Below are 21,721 nucleotides of genomic sequence, written 5' to 3' on the forward strand. Positions count from 1 at the left end.
GTTGATAAATCCTAGTCCCTAAACATATCTGTTGAAATGGATGAATCTAAGAGGATTCTCAGGGAAGGCAAGTGGCCAGAAAGGAATGGTGAGACTCAGAAGGGACCCCTCGCTCTCACCAGGCCGCGGAGCCGGATGAGACAGGTCAGAAAAAGGGGAACCAAACGAGCGGATGCCCAGAATGCCGGGGGGTGGACAAGAAAGATGCTGGAGAGGACCGGCTTTGAAATTGTTGGCCTAGTGATGGCGTGGGGACCGAGGGTGAGGATGGGGGGCAGGGGACAGAGGCTGGGAGGGTTGCGGGCCCCGGAGGGGGGCGCTGAGTGTAAATGCGAGAGACCGAGGGGGATAACGCTTCCACGCAGAAGGCACCCGATCCAGCTGAGAAGGGGCTGGGGATGGATCCGCGGGCCAGACCCCGGGCCCGGGCGGGGAACGCGGCGCGGGAGCAGCAGGTGCGGGGGGCGGGGCCCGGCGGGGCGGGGCCCAGGGGGCGGGGCCGACGCCGGCTTGCGGGCGGGGCGCGCGGCTCGGCTCCTGCGAGAGCCGCTGGGGCAGCGGGGCTGGAGCTGGATACCGAGCCGGAACCCGGGCGGGAGTCGGGGCCGGGGCCAGGCCGGAACGGGCTCCAACGAAATGGGGTCGGCCGACTCCAAGCTGAACTTCCGAAAGGCGGTGATCCAGCTCACCACCAAGACGCAGGTGCGCCCGGGGCCCCGGCCTTCCCACCCACCTGCCGGGCTGGGGGCTGGGCAGGGCTTTCGGGGTCGGGGGAACGGCTGCAAGAACTTGGCTAGCCGGGGGCTGGGGGGACCAGCTGGCCAGGAGGGTGACGCCGCAGCCAGGGCCGGAGCGAGACCCCTGGGCCTGTACCCCAGGGCTCCATCCCTTAGTCCCCCACCCCCAGCCTTCTCTCCCGGGAACATCCCTATTTCCCGCAGCTGCTGCTGCCACCTTAGGCTGACGTGTGCCTACTCCCCAGGCCGGCGTCGCCGCTGTCCGCCCCGCTGTCGGTCCCCTCATCGCCCCTCCAGCCCCGCAATCTCCAGCCTCTCCCCACCCCCACCCACCCAAACACCTCCTTTTCTCCTCCCTGCCCCTGGGTGCCAGCGATCCGGGAGGCACAGACCTGGTTGACTCAGTGCAAACAAAGCCGGCGGTTGCCTTCCCGGATCGGGGAAACAGCTGGTGCGCGGTGGCGGCCTCGCTGGGCCGGGTCGATGCCCACGGCCAGAGAAGGCCTAGGTGTTGATGGGAACACGCAGAGTGGAGGGCAGCGCTGCAGCCTGGCCAGGGGAGCTGTTCCCAGGCCCACGGAGTCCAGATTCCCAGCTGGGGACCACTGCTCCAGGGGCTCCCCTTTCCAGGCCCTGCGGTGCAGGTGGCTGTGTTTGCTGTACCCTGTTCTCTGGGGCAGGGCTAAGAACCGTCCAGGCTGCCCCTGGACTAGGTACTGTGGGGCCTGGGGGTACCCATCCAGGCTTGCACAGACCCCTGAGCCCACAAGTGGCACCGAGGCCAACTCCTTGCCTCCAGCACAAGGGCTGGCCCCAGCAAGGCTATCTCCCGGCCCAACCCTCTCTTCTCACTCCTTGAGCCAGGCCACTCTGGCCGAAGAGATGCCCATCTCTGCCTCCCCAGGTCCCCCACTTTTGAGGGAGTCAGGACCTGCTGCCAGCCAGGGATTTCCTTCCACCTGCACCCCCAGGGCTCTCTCATGCTCCCAGCAAATAGAGTAGGTTCAAGGGAGCCATTTTCCCCATAGCCAGCTGGTTGCAGCTCCAGGGGCCAGAACTCTGGTTCCACACTCTCTGGTTCCCACCAGAGAAAGGTCAGGAGCCCGACACACGCCCAGGGCCTCGGTAGCGTCCAGCCCCAGCTGAGAGGCATTTGATAGAAACCAGGCCTTGCTAATCGCCCCTGCCTCCAAGGCTCCTGGCTATTTCTGGCATTTGGCTTTCTTGGCGTGGGGCTTCTAGATCTGAGGGTGGCAGGTGGGCCCGCCTCTCTGTGGGGGACCACAGGGAGAGGAGGGGAGGGAGGCCTCTGTGTTTACCTGCCTGGGGAGGGAAACACCTTGTTGGAGGAAACCACCTTGTCGCTATGGGCTGTAGGCTCGGCAGCCAGGGTCTCTGCCAGGCCAGTAGGACCGGCTCAGCTGGGTCCCAAAGGATTCCTACAGGCTCGGGCCCCCTCCCCAAATTACACTGGGCCTCCATCCATCCCTGGCTGTGGCCCTATGACAGGGTGGACTGAGCTGGGGACAGCTGGGGACAGTGAGCTGACTTGGGACAGGGCTGGAGCCAGAGACCAGCCTGAGTCTCTCTGGGGAGAGCCTGGGGGCCCTGCAGGTGGGAGGGGACCTCGGCTGCCTGGAGGGAGAGACCCTCAGAGCCTGAAGCCACAGACCCTGTGCAGTGACCTGGCTCAGACAGCTCGGGAGTCAGAGCCAAATCCCAGATGGTCCCCAGACCTTGCCACTCGGTGTCCCCAAGGAGATTCAGGCCAGTTGTCCCAGGGTGTCCTCTTGTCCCAGGGCCTCTGTGATCACAGGGTTTTGCAGGCAAGCCAATCTAGCACCTTTTCCCCGTGGCCTGGGCCCAAGCTGGTTGGCTTTCCCAGCCTTCCTGCGCTGTATCCTGTTTTCTTCCTGCCTCGGGCTGGGCCGGACCCCGGTCCTGAAGCCGGCAGCTTTGGCTGTGTTTCAAGCCTTTCCCGGTGTGGGTGGAGCCCTCGAGGGGCATATTCCTGGATCTGGGACCCTCTCCTAGATCCCGTCCTTTTGGAGATTCTCTGTCGTAGGCCAGAGGATACCTAGTGGGTCCATGTTCACACATGTGCGCACGTATGAGTGTGCGAACGCCGTGGTGACACAGTCCTTCAGTACAGGTCACCCTTGGCAGGCTGGACCACTGCTGGTCCTTCCCTTCTTCCTGTCGGAGAGGTCCAGCAGCTGCAGCTAGTCCTCCGGGCTGGTGGGCATCTGGCCTGAGCAGGTCCCAGCAAAGCTACGCTAAGAATATCTGGTTTCCCTCCAGGGTAGCTCAGTCCCTGTGCCTCTGGCAGCACAGGCCTGCTCACCTTCACCAAAAATACTCTTTTTAAAGAAACTAGCTTGGATTTTAGAAGCTTCTTTGTGTTGGGTGGGGCTGGAATAACTGAGGCAGGATCTAAGCTATGTTCCCTCCCCACTCAAAAGTTTCAGCGAACCTGGCCAGTACCTATGGCATCAGTACCTATGGCTAGCCTCCCCTGCTCTGGTAACGGCCACCAAACTGAAGGATCTGAGCTGGGACCCAGAGAAGAGGTTGGGGATGGGGGAGGTGAAATCATTAGTCCTGAAGTTCAAGGCCAGCTCCCAGAGCTGGGACTTCCCTCTGCTTCAGAGCTGGGCTGCCCTGGGGCCTCTCAAGTTCCCCCCTAAGACTCTCTCCTCATTCTTAATTCAGTCCCCAGATGACACTTGCCTGATGAACTAGGTCAGAGGTCAAGTGCACTTGATGAGTTTCTGCCCCTTTAAGCTTAAAGGGTAGTGGCTACATGGGAGGAGGGGAAAATGGCTTCCCAAAGGAGCTCTCAGATGGGAGGTGGGCGGGGATCATGCATGTTTTCTGGGAGGCTCCTTCCCCACTTCCACCCGGCCATCCACACAGGGGGCGTGCTTCCCTGGACCCCAGGACGGTTGGAGGGCATGAGGACCAGCCAGCCGCAGCCCCAGGGCGCAGCTTTGGTCTTTGTTCCTCTCCCCCAGCTAACTTGCTCTACCAGTTCTGGGACCCAGGCTGTCCTGGTGCCAGGCCAGCCCTGAAGGCCGTGGCCACAGGCTGCCCTGTGCCTCGGAGGGCGGCCTTGTTGGGGAATGGGCTGGGGTAAACTGGACCCTGGGGAGGCTTGTACCCAGACTTGTGCTCAGCTCTGCCCAGTGAAGGGGCTGAAGGGAATCTCTGGGACTGATTACAGCCTTTAGCTGGACAAATACCGGCTGAGCATCTGCCATATGCCTCAAGTGCACGGTCCCGGAGAAGAGCTGGTGGAGGAATGGAGCCTCCAGGCAAGAGTGGAATCAGGCCCGTGATGAGTGACTGCGGTGGGTGGGGAGCAGGTTTCCAAGGTGGGATCAAGCCCACTGGTAGAAACACTGGGAGACTTCTTGGAAGAAGTGGCTTTAGAGAACAGAATTTTTATTTTAAAGTATTTTTTTATTTGGTTTCACCGCACAGCCAAAATAACCGCACGGGTTAGTTCCCTGACCAGGGATCAAACCTGCCCCTGCCCCCCTGCATTGGAAGTGAGGAGTTTTAACCACTGGATCTCCAAGGAAGTCCCAACAGAGTTTTTTTTTTAAAGTAAAATTCACACTGTTTCTTGATAATAAGAGTGATGCATATTACGTGCCGATTTGTGGTAGAGTAGCCCTTTATCGGCTCTTTCAGAGAAGGCAAAAGTCCAATTTGATTGGAGCATCCTGGGAAGGTCTCTTGCGGGAAGTGCTATTTAAAAGGGTAAGAGGACCTTGGTTGACCCTCAGACAGATGAACAGTCAAAAGAAAAAAAAGAGCAATATGTGCATGTACAGAAAAAATATAAAGAAACAAACAAAAAAGCCACCCCGCAAGATAATTGCTATCGCCACTCTGTCATTTTCTTCTAGGCTTTTCAGTTCAGTTCAGTTCAGTCGCTCATGTCCGACTCTTTGTGACCCCATGAATTGCAGCACACCAGGCCTCCCTGTCCATCACCAACTCCCGGAGTTCACTCAGATTCACATCCATCGAGTCAGTGATGTCATCCAGCCATCTCATCCTCGGTCGTCCCCTTCTCCTCCTCCCCCAATCCCTCCCAGCATCAAAGTCTTTTCCAATGAGTCAACTCTTCACATGAGGTGGCCAAAGTACTGGAGCTTCAGCTTTAGCCTCAGTCCTTCCAAAGAACACCCAGGGCTGATCTCCTTCAGAATGGACTGGTTGGATCTCCTTGCAGTCCAAGGGACTCTCAAGAGTCTTCTCCAACACCACAGTTCAAAAGCATCAATTCTTTGGCGCTCAGCCTTCTTCACAGTCCAACTCTCACATCCATACATGACCACTGGAAAAACCATAGCCTTGACTAGATGGACCTTAGTCGGCAAAGTAATGTCTCTGCTTTTGAATATGTTATCTAGGTTGATCATAGCTTTCCTTCCAAGGAGTAAGCGTCTTTTAATTTCATGGCTGCAGTCACCATCTGCAGTGATTTTGGAGCCCCCCAAAATAAAGTCTGACACTATTTCCACTGTTTCCCCATGTATTTCCTGTGAAGTGATGGGACCAGATGCTATGATCTTCGTTTTATTCCTCTAATTTTACAAAAAATCATGATCATCCTATAGTTATTTTATATCTTCTCTTTTTCACATAACATTGTACCATGAGCATTTTCCATTCATTCGTACTCTTTGAAGACATGATTCTGATGGCTGCATAGTATTGCATTGTATGACTATGTCTTAATTATTTTTTTGGCTGAGTGGTATGCAGGATCTTAGTTCCCTGACCAAAGATTGACCCCGTCCCCCCTGTAGTGGAAGTACAGAGTCCTAACCACTAGACTGCCCGGTATTTTCCTGAGAAGGACATGGTAACACACTCCAATATTCTTGCTTGGAGAATTCCGTGGACAGAGGAGCCTGGTGGGCTGCAGTCCTTAGGGTTGCAAAGAGTCAGACACGACTGAAGTGACTTAGTAGCAGCAGCAGCAGCAACTTTTTAAGCATTCCCCAATTGTTGGCTGTTTACGTTGATTCCAACTTTTAACTTTTCACATCAGCTCTTCAGTAAAAATTCTCATACCTGCATGTCTCAAATCATTTCCTTAGGAAAGACTTCTAGGGTTCATGATTCAGATTGGGTGTTCATATGGCTGACTATAAGACTTAAAAGGCATAAGTGTACTGAAGGCATGGTGCCTCAGTACGTCTGGTCGGACTTTGGACAGTGCTGGGTGGGGTGGGTATGCGGCGAAGAGGGGATGGTCTGTGCAAGGGCAACCAGAAACGACGGCAGGGCTGTGTTGCTGGGATCGTGAATACAAGTATTCCTGTGCGCGCATCCGTGTGCATGTGTGTGTTTGTTGCATGTCCATGTGTGTGTCTGTGTGCCCAGATGTGTGCTTGTAGGTGTTTAGGTGTGATCTTGGCTGACTGTCCAGCCGAGGTCTGGACTCGGCAGGCAGCGGGGAGCCCTAAGTGTCTTTGTTGAGGGAGCAATGCCTTTGGTGCTGTTGCTTTGAAAGCTGGTTGGGGGCAGTGTGGAGGCGGGATTGAGGGGGTAGATTTGGAAGGGGGGCCCTGGCAAGAGTGGCCTGAGCTGCAGCGCCGGTGGTGGGTACCGAGAAGAGCGGATGTCCTCAGAGAGCCGTGGGTTACTCCTTTAGATTCGGCGCTAGTTGGGTGTACCGGCTGAGGGTGGAGGCTGGGGTCTAGGGGGCAGCCTGAGTGACTGGCAGCGGGCATATGTCCCCTTGGCTTCTTCCCAGGGGAAGGGGCATAGCCTGGCTCTAGTCCCTGGGCACGTGACTTAGGGGTGTGGCCTGGGGAGGCCCCCAAGTGGGGAGGATCTACCAAGGGGGGATGGTGAGTTACTGGGGGGTCACAAGTCCCTCAGGGACTGGGTTGGGCTCTGCCTACTGAATTCAGTGCCAGCCGATCCCTGACCATCTGTGTCAAGTGTCCCCCGCCTGCCTGTGCCAACCAGGGCTCATGGCCACTGAAGGATGTCTCCACGGGGGAAGACTCCTGGGCACCAGCAGGGGTGGAGGAGGGGGCTTCGCTTTCCAGGGCTCCCTCGGTCACAGAGTTGGGCACACTGTGGGCCTGCTGGCAAGAGATCATGCGACTCTGGACACTTGGTCCACCCACAGCCCGTGGAAGCCACCGATGACGCCTTCTGGGACCAGTTCTGGGCGGACACGGCCACCTCGGTGCAGGATGTCTTTGCGCTGGTGCCAGCAGCGGAGATCCGGGCGGTGCGAGAGGAGTCACCCTCCAACCTGGCCACTCTGTGCTACAAGGTGAGGGGGCCCAGCCCCTCGCTGTCACGCCCGAGCCATTTCCCACAATCCCAGGGAGGCTGGAGCTGGCCCAGCCCTGTGGTCCAACAGGGCCAGCACCCAGGACATCCCCACCCAGTCGAGGTGACCCCAAGGCTTCACCCGCTTCTCCCCCTGGCTGGGCTCTAGGGGGACACTTGCCGCAAGTCAGCCCGTCTAGCTCACCTTGTGTGGTCGGTGGGCTTCCCTGGTGGCTCAGTGATACAGAATCCAGCCAATGCAGGAGACAATGCAATTTGACCTTCTGAGTCAGGAAGATCCACCGGAGAAGGAAATGACAACCCACTCCAGTATGCTTCCCTGGGAAGTCCCAGGGACAGAGGAGCCTTGCGGGCTACAGTCCACGGGGTCGCAAAGAGTCAGACACGACTGAGCGGCTGAGCAGGAGAGCAAGTGCAGTTGGTACTGCCAGTGTTGCCATTTTACAGATGAGGAAACTGAGGCTGGTCACTTAGCAAGGTCTCGGCCAGTGAGTGGTGGGCTGGGTCTCACTCCCAGATGCTCCAGCTGCCCCCTGGCCCATGTCTTGTCCCCCCGGGGTTGGCTGACCCTGTCTGGAGAGGTGGCCCTGCAGGTTGGCCACGCACTCCCCCTCTGAAGCCCGGGGTGCCCAGCCTGACCCCAGGTGCCAGGGCCTCATCCCCCCGCCCCCCGCCTCTCTGCCCACCCCCGCAGGCAGTCGAGAAGCTGGTGCAGGGAGCCGAGAGCGGCTGCCACTCGGAGAAGGAGAGGCAGATCGTGCTGAACTGCAGCCGCCTGCTCACCCGCGTGCTGCCCTACATCTTCGAGGACCCTGACTGGAGGGGCTTCTTCTGGTCCACAGTGCCTGGGGCCGGGCGAGGAGGGGTCTGTGGGCCGGGCCGGGACTTTGGGGGGCAGGGGGAGGTGGGGCTGCAGGGAAGGGGAAGAAAGCTGTAGGGCCGAACCTCTTCTGGGGTTTGGGAGGGGCCGGGGGAGGGGGTCAAATCCTCCTCGAGTCCTGGGTTTCTCCCCCGTGGGGGTCCCTGCCCCTGCAGCTGGGCAGAGATGCGGGCAGGGCAGCTGGGGCCTCCCCCCACTTACCCCACTCCCTTCCTGGGGTTCTGTCCAGGCAACTGGGGGTGCACGGTGTTGGGTGGGTGGACCCAGTGATTCTCAGCAGGGCTGAGGCTCTTGAGTTTAGGGGGCTCACCCGGCCCCTCCCAGTCAGTGGGGAGGCCTCCTGACTGCTCCCAGCCCTGCTCCCCACTGTCCCCCTTCTCCCTTGGGAGGTTTGGGGGTGATTAGGGGTCCACTTCCTGTTCCTTCTCCCCGCCCTCCCCCGCCCTGCTTCCTCTCTCCCTCCACCGCGGGTACCTGCCTGGGCCGACCCTGTCCTCCACCCCTCCCCAAGTGCTGGGGCCGCCTCTCCTGGGCAGCCACGACTGAGGGGCCTCCCGGGGCCCTGTCCCAAGCAGGGAGAGGATGACGACGAAAACGCCCGGCCCCTGGCTGAGTCCCTGCTCCTGGCCATCGCTGACCTGCTCTTCTGCCCAGACTTCACGGTGCAGAGCCACCGGAGGAGCACTGTGGTGAGAGCCCCCAGCCCCCGCCCCGGCCCAGGAGGGCCCTGATCCCAGGTCCGGGCCGGTTGAAGTTCCCTGGGGCGGGGACTCCCCTAGGAGGGCCAGGCTGCCTGGCACGCATGGTCTCAGGAGGGGGTGGTGGCTGGCACGGCTGGAGGGGAGCCAGCTGGTGTGGGCCCTGCCCTCTGTATCCGGGAGGCAGGGCACAAGCACCCATTGTCTTGGCCTGGGCCGCGGTGGGGGGTGGGGCTGGCGCACTGGAGGCCTGGCCCCTCTCACTTCCAGAGGGCAGTGGACTGACCTTGAGGGTTGTCCACCCCACACACCCACACACCATCAGGGGCCCCCAACTCCGCTCTGCTCACTTCCTGTCTCTCTTCCTGTCTCCCACTGGACTGAGCAAGCACCAGACTGAAGGAAAATGAGCTTTCCTAGCACCCAGGGTGCTTTGAGGGTCTGTCTTCGGGAGAGATGAGGGTCTTTGCCCCCCCTCCACCACCAAGGAGGGTAGGGGACTGATCTCTCTCCCTAACCCTGTCCCCAGGACTCGGCGGAGGACATTCACTCCCTGGACAGCTGTGAATACATCTGGGAGGCTGGCGTGGGCTTTGCTCACTCTCCCCAGCCCAACTACATCCATGACATGAATCGGTGAGCTTGTTCAGGCTGGACCCCAGGCCTGGCCCCTGCACAGCTCAGAGAGGGAGCCATGTGTGGGGGTCTTCCAAGGAGACCCTTGGCTTCTCTGGTGGCTAAGGGGTAAAGAATCTGCCTGCAATGCAGGACACCTGGGTTTGATCCCTGAGTCTGGAAGATCCCCTGGAGAAGCAAATGGCAACCCACTCCAGTATTCTTGCCTGGAGAATCCCATGGACAGAGGAACCTGGAGGGTAGAGTCCATGGGATTGCAAAGAGTCAGACAAGACTTAGGGACTAAACAATAAGAGAGGAGACCCTGCTCGCTTGTGACCCAGCTTCAGCCTCACAGGGATAAAACGGAGTCACTTCTTTTCATGGACCTGAATGAGAGCTGGGTGGGGTGGGCATGCCCTTCAGGGGAACTGGGAACCTCAGGGTAGGCTCTCTCCTGTCCTCTCTGCCCAAGGATGGAGCTGCTGAAACTGCTGCTGACTTGCTTCTCCGAGGCCATGTACCTGCCCCCAGCTCCGGACAGCAGCAGCATCAATCCGTGGGTGCAGTTTTTTTGTTCCACAGAAAACAGGTGAGGGGCCCCTGGCCTGCCTTTCGATTTCCCCACCTTCCGCTGGTAGGCAGCCTGGCACTGAGGCCATTTGCTGGCGAATGTGTCTTATTTGAGGAGGCACGCTGCCCCCTGGTGGTGATGATCTATAACAACAGCCGCACCTTAACACCAGCGCGGTCCCTGTTGGGGGCCCTGGTTGAAGGGTGCCTGGGTCCTCCATCTAGAGCCCCGTCCAGTAGAAGGATAATGCAAACCACACATGCAGTTTAGACATGTCTAGTAGCAGCATCTAAAAAGTTAAAAAGAAACAGGTGAAGTTAATTTTAACCCAATATGTTTGAAACATCAGTATTTGAGGTGTAATCACTGAACAAAGTTATTGAAATGTTTTGTATTCTCTTTTCATCTGGTGTGTAGTTTACATTTACGGCACATCTCACTTTGGACCAGCCACATGTTAAGCTGTCCGTACCTACATGTAGCTTGTATTAGACGGTTCATTTAATTTTGGCCATGCTGTGTGGCCTTGCAGGATCTTAGCTCCCTGACCAGGGATCGAACCCAGGCCCACGGCAGTGGCCAAGTCCTACCCAGGGAATTTCCTGGGCAGTGCTGTTTAAGTGGTGGGTGGGTGGGGGTGTGCTGAATACTCTGAAGAATGGGGAAGCCTGGCCCACGTGGGGGCACTTAAGGGCTCTGGGAGCATACGAGTTCGTGGAGGTGTCACATGCCAGGACTGCATATTTACAGCGGGTTTGTATGCTTCAGCTGTGCAGCTCCTGTTGTGCCCAGGGCTGCACTGGCAGCACGGGGTTAGTGCCGCTAAGTGTCGTGGTTCACCCTCTTCCAGACTCTGACTTCCACATGACACACCCCATCTTCAGGTTTTGCAGCCCTTCCGCCCAAACTCACTCCCGGCACAACCCTCAGAAGTAGAGAGAGTCCAGGTGACTCCCCCACCAGGCACAGCTGAAAGCTGGCCAGGATTTTCTTCCTCCCCAGCCTTATCAGGCAAACGGCCACCTTTGCCACTTGATGAACCTCCCTGGGCCTCAGTTTCCTCATCTGTAAGATGAGGAGCTTGACCTCGGACACCTCACAGATCTCTGAATGGAGGCCTTCTGTGGCCTGGGAGCTGGGGAATGGGGCACGTGCTTTGCTTCCTGCCTTCCCTGTGGGCCTCCAACGCTTCTCTGAGGCCCCGAGGGAGGGTACCTGCCCTGCAGAAACCTCAGAGGCATGTTCTTTATACATTTATCCAAGCCTGTAGATTATACAGCGTTGAGAGTGAACTCTGGAGACTTCTCCAGTGGTCCAGAGGTTAGGACTTTACACTTCCGCTGCAGGGGGGGTGCATGTTCAAGCCCTGGTGGAAATAAGATTCCACAGCCCAAAAAAAGAAAAAAGAAATGAACCCTGATGTAAACTGTGGACTTTGGTCGACAGGGATGTGTTGATGTCGGGTCATCAGTTGTGACAAATGGGCCACCCTGGTGGGGGATGCGGATGGTGGTGGAGACCGTGTGTGTGTCGGGGTAGGGAATCTATGGGAAATCTCTGCCTTCCCCTCAGTTTTACTATGAACCTAAAACTGCTCTAGAAAAATAAAGTAGTTTTTAGAGACTTCCCAGGAAGTCCAGTGGTTAAGACTCTGCACTTCCAGTGCAGGGGGTGAAGGTTTATCCCTGGCTGGGAAACCAAGATCCCAGCTGTAGTGTGTGGAGCAGTCACAAAAATATATATTAAAAAAAAAAAATTGAAAAACACCCATAATAGGCTTCAACCCCTGGAGGTGAAAATCTAAGGGGTGTGGACATGATATTCTACAAAGAGCTGCTCAGGATTGGCCATCCCTGTCTTGGTAATGAACTCCTTCTGGCCCCCAACCATCCCGGCTGGGGTCCCAGATACAGGCAAGGAGGGGGGAGTGGTCTCTCCCAGGAATGATGGGGATGAGCTCCTGGGGCTGCTCCCTGGCCCCCAGACCACAGCCTGGCACTGAGACAGTGGGGGATGAGGGGTCGTCCTGGCCGACCTACCCCCCCTTGTCCCCCCCTCCCCCGCCAGAGCCGCGAGTGGACAGTGGGCAGAGTGCCTGAGGCCCCGCCCCCTCTCCCACGCAGACACGCCCTGCCCCTGTTCACGTCGCTCCTGAACACCGTGTGTGCCTATGACCCTGTGGGCTACGGGATCCCCTATAACCACCTGCTCTTCTCCGACTACCGGGAACCCCTGGTGGAGGAAGCGGCCCAGGTGCTCATCGTCACCTTGGACCACGACAGCGCCACCAGTGCCAGCCCCACCGTGGACGGCACCACCACGGGCACCGCCATGGACGATGCCGACGTGAGCACGGGAGAGGGTGGGCTGCCGGCCCCGTCAGGCTGTGCACGGGTGGCACCCCCTCCAGCAGCCCAGGCAAGGGGATACCCAGCGGGCACCTCATGGGGGTGTCTGGGGTCAGAGGGGGCACTGCCACCTAGGCCTGGGGTAGGGCAGGGATGGGGGGTGAGGGCACCTGCTGAGCCCCGGCTCCACCCTCCACAGCCTCCAGGGCCCGAGAACCTGTTTGTGAACTACCTGTCCCGCATCCATCGAGAGGAGGTGAGTTGAACGATGCTCTTGCTCTGGCAGGTTTTTCTTTCTTTTTTTTTAAGTAATTAATTTTTTGCTGCGCTGGGCCTCCCTTGCTCTGCTCAGTTTTTCGCTACTTGCGTGAGCAGTGGCTACTGTTTGTTGCGGTGCACAGGCTTCTCACTGCCCTGGCTTTTCTTGCTGTGGAGCGCGGGCTCTAGGCTCACCCGCTTCAGTAGCGGCCGCACACGGACCCAGTGGCGGTGGTGCACCGGCTTAGCTGCTCCGTGGCTTTTGGGATCTTCCCAGACCAGGGGTCAAACCCATATTCCCTGCTTTGGCAGGTGGATTCCCATCCACTGTGCCACCAGGGAAGTCATCCTGTGGGTTCTTGATGCCCACTCCCCACAAAGCTTGTGACCTTGCAGGGGGTGAGAGGATGCAGATAAGATTGGGAGTAGGGTGAATCCTGACCCCTACCTGAAGGAACCACAGTTCCAGTGGACTTGGGGTTGGACTGCAAGGGTCTTGAGCCTCAGAAAAGGGCTGATGGCCTCAACTAGGGGAGGGAAGCCAGGAAGGCCTGCGGGAGGAGGTGGCTCTGATGGTGGGTTTGGTAGGGGAATCACAGTGGATGGAAAGGCCAGTGAGACCTGGGTTCATGTGTCTTGTGACCTTGGGGGAGGTTGCTGTGCCCCTGGGACTCTAAGCTCTGCAGCTGTGATGCAGGGACAGGAACCGCATCCTTGCCTTGTAGTGAGGATTGGCTGAGAGCACTGTCCAGGTAGCAGGTGCTCAGTGATGGACAGCTCTTCTAGAATAGACTGTTCCTCACGTGTGACAGGGTGCTGGGAAGGGGCGGGAGGATTGCACCTGTCCACAGGAGTCGAGGTGGGCAGGAGTCCAGCGTGTAGATGGGGAGCCTGTCGTCTGGTGGAGGAGTAAGCTCTCTAGACCTGCCCTGGACCCAGATTCTGAGGGGCTACCCCCAGGACAGCTCTTGATGACGCTGGAACCTGGGCCCCTCTGGCTCTGACGGTGGGAATCAGGCTCTGGGTATGGTGGGAGTCAGGAGAGAGGACGCATTTGTGGGGGGCCTGGCCAGGAAGCCGGGACTGCAGGGAGCCGGACTGGACAGGTCCCTGCCCTTACCCCACCCAGGACTTCCAGTTCATCCTCAAGGGCATAGCCCGGCTGCTCTCCAACCCCCTGCTCCAGACCTACCTGCCCAATTCGACCAAGAAGATCCAGTTCCATCAGGAATTGCTGGTCCTCTTCTGGAAGCTCTGTGACTTCAACAAGGTGGGCCGGCCCCTGTGGCGGTGCGGGGGCACGAGCTGGCCGGCAGCAGTCCACCCCTGGGGTGCGCAGGGCATCTACGGAGACTCCTGGGAGGGGCGGGGCAGGGCTGCCCCTCTCCTGACCCCGCCCACCCGTCTCCCCTCGGCCCCCAGAAATTCCTCTTCTTTGTGCTGAAGAGCAGTGACGTCCTAGACATCCTGGTTCCCATCCTCTACTTCCTCAACGACGCTCGAGCGGATCAGTGTAAGGCTGGGGTGGGCTCGGGATGCCTGTGGGGTGCCCCTCGCCGAGGGGCAGCTGCGGCGAGCCTCTCCTGCCCCCTGGCAGCTCGGGCCCTGTGCCCTGACCTCCCGGGAAGGGCTCCTCCCCCCACCTCCATCCACCCCAAGATGGGTCCCTGCCCTGGACTCCCTTCCTCGCTGCCCCACCCAGCGAGGTGACCCTCCCACGCCCCGCGCCGCAGCTCGGGTGGGCCTGATGCACATCGGTGTCTTCATCCTGCTGCTTCTGAGCGGGGAGCGGAACTTCGGGGTGCGGCTGAACAAGCCCTACTCCGTGCGCGTGCCCATGGACATCCCGGTCTTCACCGGCACCCACGCCGACCTGCTCATCGTGGTAAGTCAGGGGGGGGACCTGGAAGTCTGGGGGTGACGTGCCCTCGGCCGAGACTGGAGGCGGCAGGGCCCGTGGCTGACCCCCTGCTCCCCGCCTAGGTTTTCCACAAGATCATCACCAGCGGGCACCAGCGGCTGCAGCCCCTCTTCGACTGCCTGCTCACCATCGTGGTCAACGGTAGGGGGCGGACCAGGGCGCGCCTTTCCCACGATCACCACCAGGGGGCGCCCGGCCACAGGCTGACTTGCCACGGGCTCCCTGGTTCAAACCTGCTGGGTCCAATAGAAATATTAACGTAAGGGCAGCTAAGTGCCTACAGGGCTTCCCAGGTGTTGCAGAGGTAAAGAGCCCACCTGCCAATGCAGGAAACGCAGGAGACGCGGGTTCGACCCCAGGGCTGGGAAGATCCCCTGCAGAAGGGAATGGCAAGCCACTCCAGTACTCTTGCTGGAGAATCCCAGGGACAGAGGAGCCTAGCGGGCTACAGTCCTGGGGTCGCAAGGAGCTGGACACAACTGAGCATAGAACACAACAGACAAAGTACCTACTGGTCAGTTTTCTTCCTTCCTTCCTTCTCTCTCGCTTTCATTTTTCCCCCTTTTTTCTTTCTTTTTTGACTGTACTGCATAGCCTGTGGCATCCTATTTCCTCAACCAGGGCTCAAAACTGGGCCTTGCATCACTGGCTCCATCCCACAGATCTTACCTGAGAATGCCTTTGTGAACAAGACAGCCACCGACCCTGCCCCATCCTGGTGAGGGAGAAAGATATGGGGCAAGATCAGTCTATGACAGATCCGTCTGTGAAGTCAAGCCTTGCGTCTCTGACTTCCCCTTCACAGGCTGTGCAGAAAATCCGTATATAGTTATATGTGGAATATCACCTTGATATTCTACTTAATTAAAAAAAAATTTTGTTTTGTTTTGTCTGCACTGCATGGCTTGCAAGATCTCAGTTCCCCAACCAGGGGTGGGACCCAGGCCCCCTGCAGTGGGAGCTTAGAGTCCAAACCATTGGACCACCAGGGAATTCCCAGCTTGATATTCTAGAAAGATGTAAAGATCCTGAGTTTGTATCCCTGCCCATCACTTTATAACTGGGCAATCCTGGGCAAGTTTATGAACCTCTCTGAACCTCGATTTTCTCATCTGCAAAATGGGAATGTATCTGCCTCCCTCTCAGGTTCGAGGAGGAGTGGGGAAGATGGAGTGCGTGAGTGGCTTTGTAAACGTGGCTGTCCACAGGGGTGGAGCCCTGGGGCTCTGCAGGAGGCATAGCCAGTGTGGCCTTGCCCTCTGGGGCTTGGTCCTCCTGATTTTGGGGGGGACTTCCCAGACAGGGGGCAGGGAAGGTGTGGGAGCAGGAGCACCGTGTCCCTCCCAGGCCCTGGGTGTGCAGGCCTGGTTGGTGGGGCCCCAGAAGTAAGCCAACCCTTCCCCTGTAGTGTCGCCCTACCTCAAGAGCCTGTCCATGGTGGCCGCCAACAAGCTGTTGCACCTGTTGGAGGCCTTCTCCACCACCTGGTTCCTCTTCTCTGCCGCCCAGAACCACCACCTGGTCTTCTTCCTCCTGGAAGTCTTCAACAACATCATCCAGTACCAGTTTGATGGTGAGGTGCCAGCCCAAGCCCCTGGCCTGGCCTCAGGGACAGGGGGAACCTGGCCAAGGACTCCTTCCCATCTGAGGAGGACACAGCCCTCCGATCCCCAGTTTGTTTGTCCTGCATGCATTTATTGAGTGCCTGCTGCATACCAAGCCCTGGGTCCAGTGAGGGGATTCAGTGGGAAACCAAGCCAGAGTGCCTCCTGCCCCATGGAGCTCGCAGCTGGGGAGGGAGGCATGGAGGGGGACTCTAAACAGATGGTCACCCAAACAGGTCATCTTCAGTCTGACGGGAGGGAAGTTCAGGGTGTCACGGGCCTGCTGGGTGTCAGAGATGCTGGGCTGCCTGGTGTCAGTTAGGGCCTTGCCACTTAGCTCTTAGGGGAGGAGGAGGAGGGGGCAACAGAGGATGAGATGGTTGGATGGCACCATGACTCAATGAACACGAGTTTGAGCAAACTCCAGGAGATGATGGAGGACAGGGAAGCCTGGCATGCTGCAATCCGTGGGGTCACAAAGAGTCAGACACAACTTAGCAACTGAACAACAACAATGGATACACTTTTGATGATATCTGGGAATCAGACATTTTGTTAAGTGCTAGACTGGTGGAGATCAATAGGATACATTCTCATCCTCGAAAAGCTCTGTGTTTAGAGGAGGCAGATGTGTACACATGTAACTAAAATGCAACCCTTTTTGCTATAATGTGGTGGTTTAGTCGCCAAGTCACATCCAACTCTGTGACCCCATGGACTGTAGCCTGCCAGGCTCCTCTGTCCATGGGATTCACCAGGCAAGAATACTGGAGTGGGTTACCATTTCCTTCTCCATTTTTTTATAATGAAATTATATGTATTTTGGATTAACATATGCACACTACTAAATATAAAATAGATAAGCAGCAAGGACCTATTGTATAGCTTAGGATGGTTGTTTAGTTGCTAACTCACGTCCCTGATTCTGGGAAAGACTGAGGGCAGGAAGAGAAGGGGGCGACAGAGGATGAGATGGTTGGATGGCATCACCGACTCAATGGACATGAGTTTGAGCAAGCTCTGGGTTAAGGACAGGGAAGCCAGGTGTGCTGCAGTCCATGGGGTCGCAGAGTTGGACACGACTGAGCAGCTGAACAATAAGGAACACTTAGCTCTGTGACTGTGTACACACCAGCTCCCTGAGCCTCAGTTTCTTCATCTGTAAGATGATCGTAATAATAGTACTGAGAGTCCCTATCTCAGAGGTTGTTGGGAAGACTAAGTGAAATAATCCAAGAAAGCACTGAGCACTTGCCTGTGACTTAAATATTAGCAGTTGTTATCATTTCCAGAATAAGTAATATTTGCACTAATCGATCGGGGATGAAGGGCTTCCCAGGTGGCTCAGATGATAAAGAATCCATCTACCAGTGCAGGAGACCTGGGTTTGCTTGCTGGGTCAGGAAGATCCCCTGCAGAAGGGAATGGCAACCCACTCCAGTATTCTTGCCTGGAGAATCCAAGGGACAGAGGAGCCTAGTGGGGTCCATGGGGTCACAAGAGAGTCGAACACGACTGAGTGACTGATGCTAACTTCTCAGGGATGAATGGGGTGGGAACAGTAGAAAAACACGGAGAGGCACAGTCTACACACAGACGCTGGGGCAAGACGTGGCCGTGAAAGCGCGGTGGGGCAAGACGTGGCCGTGGAAGCGCGGTGGGGCAGCGGGGACGGGCCGGGGGCGGGGGGTGGGTGGGCGGGGCGACGGGGGGGTATGGGGGGGCTGGGGCAGCGCGTGTGGTGGGATGGCAGGGCGCCGAAGGCCCGGAAAGCACTCCTGTCTCCCTCAGAGCCAAGGGCGTTCAGCGTGGGCACACGCCGTATGGTCCTTCCTCTGAGTGACCTGGCTTGGGGGACTGTCAAAATATTGAACAGCTGGCTTAGTGGGACCCTGACATGCTGGGCCCACCCGGCTTTGCCAGGTGTTGCCCCTTCGTGCTGGGTGGTGAGAGGGTCCCCCGGGTACCAAGGAGGGGCAGGGGTGAGCTCAGCCAAGAAGCTCTTTTGCTGACAGGTGGCATCCTGGAGTCGGCCTCAGCCCACCCCCCGCCCCAACCTTGCCCACACTCCCCGTCTTCTGTGCCCTTTGCTGTCGCCTCCCCTGGGGGTAGACACCTCTCTCGTCCTCCAAGCTCTCCCCGACCCAGGAAGCCGCTCTGGTGGAGGGGATAGCAAGGGGGCCTCGCTGAGACACCCCCCACTCCCCTCCCACAGGCAACTCCAACCTGGTCTATGCCATCATCCGGAAGCGCAGTGTCTTCCACCAGCTGGCCAACCTGCCCACCGACCCGCCAGCCATCCACAAGGCACTGCAGCGGCGCCGCCGGCCGCCCGAACCCTTGTCCCGCGCGGGCTCGCAGGAAGGCGCCTCCATGGAGGGGTCCCGCCCCGCAGCGCCCGCTGAGCCAGGCACCCTCAAGACCAGCCTGGTGGCCACTCCAGGTCTGGTGCTGACGGCTGGCGGGGGGCTGTGGAAAGTGACAGCAAGGGTCGGGGTGGAGGTATCGGGGGGAGCCCGGGAGGGCCAGCTGGTTGGGGGGACTGGGCCTCCATGCTGGACAGGGTGGGGAGTCAGACACAGCATCTCTAAAGTGGAGGGAAGCTGGGGACTTGTGGGGCGGGGCTGTGCAGAGGTGTTCGAGGAGGGGCGCTGCCCCTCACTGGCCCCTCCCCAACCCCCAGGCATTGACAAGCTGACGGAGAAATCCCAGGTGTCGGAGGATGGCACCCTGCGATCTCTGGAGTCTGAGCCCCAGCAGAGCTCGGCAGAGGACAGCCCAGCCACGGAGGTGGGCCCCCTGGGGTCCCCTGCCGCAGGGGGCTGGGCACCTGGTGCTCAGGGCATCCGGGTTGGCACTGCTGACTCTCTTCCGCGGGGGTGGGGGCTGTCTTTCACAGACCCCTCCCTCGTTTATTGGTCATGGGCTCAAGCCCTTGGCCTTCAGCCTCCTCATCCATCAGCCTTATCAAGGCTGGGCTGGCCTTTACCCCATCTGCCCAGTCAGCCCCTGGCCCTAAACCTGTCACCTGGCTGGGCTGGGTCGGGCAGGGCCCGGGGCCCAGGGCAAAGGGTGCTGGGCTGGGCCATCCCCTCCTTTGGGAGAGGGCCCCCTCCCCCCAGCATGGGCCAGGGCAGAGACCTCCTTGCCCTCCGGGTCCCAGGCTGTGGGAGGGACTGTTCAAGGACCTCATGGCCTGCCCTCCACCCCCCATCCATACCCTCTCCCGCCATCCCTCACTTTCGTTCCTTCTCGGGGACCAGGAGCCCAGCCAGGCTTGGCGGGAGCAGCGGCGACTGTCCAGTGCATCGGCCAGTGGGCAGTGGAGCCCGACATCGGAGTGGGTGAGGGTGGGGCAGATGGCATAAGGTGTGTGTTGAGGGGGCAGTCGGGGGCTCCTGGCTCAGGAAAGGCTTGGATGGGAATGGGTCCAATTCCAGGGACTGGCCTGGGGTCAGGTTTGGGGTCAGTCCTGTCTCGTGACCTTGGCCTCTCTGGCTTGGTTGCTTCCTCTGTCTGCACTGTCCAGAGCTGGTTCCCCAGCAGGTTAAGGTGCGGCTGTCCACAGCCCTTTCTCAATAAATCACCCTTTCCAGTTTCCTTCCTTACATCACTTGCTCACTCCCTAGCTTGTTTCCTGACCTCACCACTAATTGTGTTTGCACGGGGATACTAAATGTCCCAGCCTCATCACTCTATTGTGAGGATCAAAGGCACGGTACACGGTACACGCTCCGTGAGAGGCCGCAGCCCCTGCACGAATAGCAGTCACTATTCATGGGCCCTGCCCGGTTGCCAGGCCCTTGCTGTGATGAGCCAGGATGCTTTCTGTCTTGGGGGGCTCCTGGTTCCAGGCCAGGGGTCAGGTCTGTGCCAGAGCCCCTGGGGGACTGCTTTGCGAGCTGGGAACCCTGGTCCCTCCCCCAGGTCCTCTCCTGGAAGTCGAAGCTGCCGCTGCAAACCATCATGAGGCTGCTGCAGGTGCTGGTTCCCCAGGTGGAGAAGATCTGCATTGACAAGTAAGGCTGGGGGCGTGGCCGGGCAGGTGGGCTCTGGGGGCCAGCCCAGGCCGGGGCTGGGGCTGGGGCTGGGAGCACAGGTGAGCCCCCTGCTCCCCTCGACCTTCAGAGTGGGCACACTGGAGACCCCCATCTCGCTGGCAGGGGCCTGACGGATGAGTCGGAGATCCTGCGGTTCCTGCAGCACGGGACCCTGGTGGGGCTGCTGCCCGTGCCCCACCCCATCCTCATCCGCAAGTACCAGGCCAACTCGGGCACAGCCATGTGGTTCCGCACCTACATGTGGGGCGTCATCTACCTGAGGTGGGCCCCTTGGGGCTTCTGGGGGTCTGCTGTCCCCGCGAGGGTCGGCCTTAGCTAGTGGGGTTGATGTCAAGACCGTCCACCAGGGTGGTCTTGTCTGATGGGGGCAGGCATCCACTGCCTGGGGCGGTGGGGACACCAGGGTGGGAGGAGGACAGCCCCAGTCTTTTTCTCGAGGCCGCCTGGCCCCTGGGTGACTGTCGACCCGCTCTGCAGGAATGTGGACCCACCTGTCTGGTACGACACAGACGTGAAGCTGTTTGAGATCCAGCGTGTGTGAAGATGGAAGCCTGCAAGGGGCAGGGGCCAGGGAAGGGCAGGGACCCGGGGTCCCTAGTGCTGACCCCCGATCCCCCATTCTGAGCTTTAAATGACTCCAATCAGGGCTGGGAGCTTGAGTGGCCGAGTCCTGGGCGGCAGGTCCCAGAGGCCCCTTGTGGCTGGGTTGGTGGGGACCCACCCTGCCCCCGCCGCCTGCAGGCTGGACTCACCGGAACCTTCTCTTTCCGGGGCTGCAGCCCCCACCCCACGCCCAGAGCTCCCCCCTCTTTCTGGCTGCCCTTCAGGACCCGTTTCTAAGCTGACCCTCAGTGCCCTCCTGGCTCCTGGGCTGCCCGGTCCTGGAGGGCACCAGGCTGCTGTGCCCTAATGATGCCCACAAGGAAGTCTTGGGCCGTCATTCCTGGAGGCGCCTGCAAGGGTGGGGGGAGCCTTTCCAGGCCTCCTATGCCGAAACCTCCTGGTCCAGCTCCCGCCCACGGCCAGGAGCCCGGGAAGAAGGGAGGCCAGGATGCTCAAGGAGGGGACTGGGGACGGACGGATGCCAGGAGCCAGACTGGAGGACCTCACACGTGTTAGGGTCTGGAGTGGGGGGTTGAGAGTCTCCTGTTGTATTTTTCTGGGTCAAGGGATGTAGCCTGCCTGGCTCTTACACAGAAACGGGGGTGAGGGGATGGGGGTGGGGAAGCTGCTGTTCAGCCCTCCCTCCCCTTTCCCACTGCCTGGATGTTTAGAGGGGAGGGGTACTGGGAGGCCACCCGTCCCTCCTCCTGGTTCTGGCCTCTTGGTCTCCCTCACCCCGTCTGTGTCAGTACAATCTTTGCTCTGTACAATCGGCCTCTTTACATAATAAAACCCCCCTCTCCAGGCCCTGCGTCCTTGTGCTTGGAGGGGAGATGGGGTTCAGTCCATGGCTCTCGTTTTCAGGGGTGCTGGGGCTCTGCCTGCCAGAGTCAGGCCCAGAGGGCCCTCGGCACACGACTAGCATCCATCATTTTCTTGGGTGAGGAAGTGGAGGGTTGGGCTTCCCTTGCTGTGGTGCCCTCAGAGAAAGAGCTCACACAGGAGAGGTGAAGGGTCTGCCTCCCAACCTCCTGTATGGCCCCTAGGGGCTCTGCTCGGCACCCTGGGGGTCCCTGGGACTCTAGCCCTGTG

General features: G+C 59.0%; 1 protein-coding gene across 3 annotated transcripts; it reads left to right on the forward strand.

The window, feature by feature from the left end:
• Positions 1 to 575: 575 nt before the first annotated feature.
• HID1 (HID1 domain containing) lies at positions 576 to 21,397 on the forward strand. 3 transcript variants are annotated; one of them, XM_068976378.1, is made up of 19 exons: positions 576 to 702; positions 6,898 to 7,047; positions 7,762 to 7,932; positions 8,520 to 8,636; positions 9,175 to 9,281; positions 9,736 to 9,852; positions 11,958 to 12,180; positions 12,382 to 12,438; positions 13,570 to 13,710; positions 13,863 to 13,953; positions 14,174 to 14,325; positions 14,424 to 14,502; positions 15,770 to 15,934; positions 18,181 to 18,408; positions 18,649 to 18,755; positions 19,229 to 19,309; positions 19,893 to 19,984; positions 20,129 to 20,287; positions 20,504 to 21,397. In XM_068976378.1, exons 1-19 carry the CDS (start codon positions 637 to 639, stop codon positions 20,565 to 20,567), a joined length of 2,367 nt encoding a protein of 788 aa, XP_068832479.1. In that variant the 5' UTR covers positions 576 to 636; the 3' UTR covers positions 20,568 to 21,397. The 3 variants fall into 3 exon arrangements, with proteins under 3 accessions (XP_068832479.1, XP_068832480.1, XP_068832481.1); XM_068976379.1 differs by having other exon boundaries at positions 8,523 to 8,636; XM_068976380.1 differs by lacking the exon at positions 20,504 to 21,397 and having other exon boundaries at positions 20,094 to 20,260.
• The last annotated feature ends 324 nt before the right edge of the window (positions 21,398 to 21,721 follow it).

Source organism: Capricornis sumatraensis, chromosome 8 (genome assembly GCF_032405125.1).
Source record: "Capricornis sumatraensis isolate serow.1 chromosome 8, serow.2, whole genome shotgun sequence".
NCBI classification, from domain to species: domain Eukaryota; kingdom Metazoa; phylum Chordata; class Mammalia; order Artiodactyla; family Bovidae; genus Capricornis; species Capricornis sumatraensis.

What these genes read in the sequence shown, in the direction of transcription:
- HID1 (XM_068976378.1), top strand. Translation starts at nt 637, where the DNA reads ATGGGGTCGGCCGACTCCAAGCTGAACTTCCGAAAGGCGGTGATCCAG. An exon ending in TGGCCACTCTGTGCTACAAG is followed by an intron (nt 7,048 to 7,761) that starts GTGAGGGGGCCC and finishes CCACCCCCGCAG; the next exon opens with GCAGTCGAGAAGCTGGTGCA. An exon ending in CAGCCTGGTGGCCACTCCAG is followed by an intron (nt 18,409 to 18,648) that starts GTCTGGTGCTGA and finishes CCCAACCCCCAG; the next exon opens with GCATTGACAAGCTGACGGAG.